The 3,824-nt window shown below is 30.1% G+C and overlaps 1 protein-coding gene across 1 annotated transcript; it reads right to left on the minus strand.

The window, feature by feature from the left end:
* Positions 1 to 242: 242 nt before the first annotated feature.
* Positions 243 to 1,299, minus strand: LOC139841393 (metal tolerance protein B-like). The gene has a single exon (XM_071831615.1). It carries the CDS (start codon positions 1,248 to 1,250, stop codon positions 243 to 245), a length of 1,008 nt encoding a protein of 335 aa, XP_071687716.1. The 5' UTR covers positions 1,251 to 1,299.
* Between the last annotated feature and the right edge of the window lie 2,525 nt (positions 1,300 to 3,824).

The raw sequence follows: 3,824 nt of genomic DNA on the forward strand, positions 1-3,824 counted from the left end.
AATTCAAACACATGTTAAAGGAAAAACAATAATGGCTTCACTACATGGCTGGAAAGGTACAGAGCCATCTGGTAATAAAAAACAGTTGCTGTTCAACTTCATTTATCATACGGAGTATATATATGTTTAAGACCTGTTCCTTTAGATCATTTTTTTTTTCTCCTTTTGTTTTTGTTACTACAAATTAGACTGTTATCTTATATAAAAGATATACTGTACTTAATGGAGTTTGACCAACCCGTTTAAGGATTTGGACATAAAATTTCAATCTGTACAGTTACATGATGAATTCCGTATGTACCTTCACATAACTCTTTAATTTTGTGAAGTATTTCATTTGGATTCACATTCGGCTCGATTACTGTATGACAACTCAACACATTTTTTCCTTGTGTTATTGCCCAAACATGTAGATCATGAACATCATGTACTCCCTTAATACCATTCAGATCATTTCTCAAACCGACAACGTTGAAATCACTCGGTGTTCTCTCCATCAATATCGAAAATACATTCCTAAGCATCGGTAGAGTTACAAATTGAGCCAAAACCGAAAAGGCCACTGTACAACCCAAATCAACCACTAACCAAGTCGGTTTGACCCATATCACAATTCCTGCACCCATCACCCCAGCGGACTGGATCATATCAGCCATCACATGCAAATAAGCCCCTTCGATAATTATATTCATCGGCCCCTTTTTCTCGTCTTGAGAATGGTTATGGTCATGGCCATGTCCATGGTTATGGCCATGACCATGACCGAGCCACATGACCATGATGAAGTTGATTACAAAACCAAACACTGCAATAGGAAACATTAGCTTACCATCCACTTCGGATTCTTTATGAATTATTCGTTCGACTGCTTCATATATCAAGTACCCAGAAACAATCCAAATCAGCTGTACAGATAAAAGCGCACCCAAAACTTCAATCCGACTAAACCCAAAAGATTGATGCGCAGTCGGTTTCCAACCTGAAGCCCACAGAGTGAACAAAGAGACTACAAATCCACCAATATCAGTTAACAAATGGGCTGCGTCAGTAAGAACAGCTAAACTATTAGCTTTTATTCCTCCAACTATCTCAACCGCCATAACGATTAGGTAAAAAACCACGAGCCCACAAAGTTTGGTTTTAGATTTGGAGCGTTGTTCTGTATCTGATACATTATGTTTTTGATTGGAGAAATAACAAGAACAATTGCATGATTGTTCTGGTGAAAGAACAACAGAAGCGTTTGGCATTTCGATTTGTAGGTGATTGTGCTCTGCTCCAGAAATCAGAACTTCATGATCATGGTGATCCATCTGCATCAATGAATAAATTAACAAACATATGTACAACAAACAATCCACACATAAATCATTTTACAAATTAGTTACAACAAACAATCCACACATAAATCATCTTTACAAATTAGTTACGTAAGGATTACTTCATTAGAAGTATACTAGTACACTTCAAATCATATATAAATAATATTCAGTTTTGATTTATACATCCGATATTTATTTAAAAGAAAATGATAAACTTACCCTAAGTATTTGCACATATAAATTGATTCCATATTTATAACTAACTTTTTCCATGAATAACACTAATACCAAAACTATATAATAAAATAAAATTCGATGTTAAAAGAAAATATTTATGCATTCCAATAAATTCAACATAGGTTTAAGTTTTAAAACTTAAATATGGTACGTTTAAACGTAGACCTAAGTGTTTAGCATTCTCCTTGTTTAAAAAAGAAAAAGAGAAAAAAGAACAAACTTAATTCTGGATAATAATTAGTTTAACTGAGAATTTATTTTCGACATAGTAAAAAATACAAGGTATTTTACAGAAATAGTTTTTTAAATTCAAACTTTATAAAATAGGAAAACCGGCATTTGAATTGCCGGTTTGCCAGTTTTCGATCCAAACCGGCATTTCAAAATACCGGTTTAGAGCAAAAAAAATTGCAAAAAATGCAACGTAGGCAAACCGGCGTTTGGAATGCCGGTTTGCCCACGTTGCATTTTTTGTAATTTTTTTTTAAAAGATCATACATTTTCGGTTTTCAAAAAAATACTCAAATAAATATATACTTCCATTCTCGTATTTTTTCTATACGTTCAAAATAGGCCTTTTATTTTAGATACTCACCCATTAATTTTTTTTTATCTATACACACTTTTATATCATAAACTTACAATTATACCCCTAGATTAATCTATGGAGTTGAACTTATAGTTTTATTTTAAATCTAAAGTAAGGTTATAATAGTAAGTTAGTGTGTATGGATCAAAAACTAGTGCGTGAGTATCACCTTCTTAAAATAAAAGGTCTAATTTGAATGTATAGAAAAAAATCCGAGAATGGAAGTATATATTTATTTGAATATTTTTTCTGAAAAACGAAAATATAAGATCTAAAAAAAATAAAAAGAATTACAAAAAATGTCACGTAGGCAAACCGGGATTCCAAACGCCGGTTTGCCTACGTGGCATTTTTGTAAAAATTTTTTGCATCAAAACGGCATTTAGAATGCCGGTTTGGGTCGAAAAGTAGCAAGCAGACATTTAAAAGGCAGGTTATCTTATTTTTATAAAGTTTGAGTTTGAAAAACTATTTTTGTAATATGCCATTCATTTTTTACTATTCCAAAAAAATTCCTTAATTGAAGAACAAAAACATATTGATTATATTTGCTAGACCTAAATGATGAAATTAATTGAACTTCTCAGTACTAGTATTACCTTTAATGATGATATATTGATCGATTTAATAGAGAAACGTTGATGAAAACCCTAGCTAGGGTTCTAATTTCCTCATATGAGAGAAGAATGAAAATATAAGAATAAGAATCTACTCCGTATTTAAGTTGGCGATTGGTAGTGGTGGGTGTCATTGGCTAACGACAATTAAGAAAACATCAATAGCAAAGACCCGAGTTAACTTTGGTAAAGGGAGATGATACTCACACACTCAAAATTAATCCATCCACACTTTTTAGCACAAAATTGACAGTTATAACCTTAAATATCCATCCACACTTTTTAGCACAAAATTGACAGTTATAACCTTAAATTTATCTAGGTACTTAAACCTTCATAATTGTAAATTAAGGGTATAATAATAAGTTGGTGTGTATGGATCAATTCTTGGTGTCTTAGTATCATCTCCATTTGGTAAATGGCTGTTTACCCCCATTTTTCACCAGAATTTATAATCAACCATCCGATTTATATCTTTTTTCCAAATATTAAATTTTAATAATCATTTCCTTTGACAAATAAATACTCAGTGATATATATATATATATATATATATATATATATATATATATATATATATATATATATATATATATATATATATCACGACACTTGTATAAATTAGTTTACGATTACATTAGTAATGATGCTTATCAAATGTATATAATACAATTATAATAATAAAAAAATCATTTATCATCGATAACATTTTTATCGAAAGTATTACTATCAAAAACATTGTATACGATAACGTTAGTATTGCACACACTTTATATAATGTATATGATAACATGAGTATGAGGTATTGAAAACATTAATATTGTAAACGTTAGTATTGAATACAATTACAATACAACAATCAGTTGTTCTCATTCAATAATGCAAAGTTTTTTTTAATATAGAATGATACATTTATGAGCCCGTCCTTTAAAATACATATCACAAATGTCAAAAAGTTAATATACTTTAAATTTATTTAAATATCATATTTTGTATTTAGTATAGATATTTGATTGTTTATTTAAATTAGGTCATATAACTAATTTTATTTAAAGTTAA

The sequence above is a fragment of the Rutidosis leptorrhynchoides genome, chromosome 1 (assembly GCF_046630445.1).
Source record: "Rutidosis leptorrhynchoides isolate AG116_Rl617_1_P2 chromosome 1, CSIRO_AGI_Rlap_v1, whole genome shotgun sequence".
Classification (NCBI taxonomy): Eukaryota; Viridiplantae; Streptophyta; class Magnoliopsida; order Asterales; family Asteraceae; genus Rutidosis; species Rutidosis leptorrhynchoides.

Coding starts and splice junctions, on each gene's coding strand:
- LOC139841393 (XM_071831615.1), bottom strand. CDS start 1,250: ATGCCAAACGCTTCTGTTGTTCTTTCACCAGAACAATCATGCAATTGT.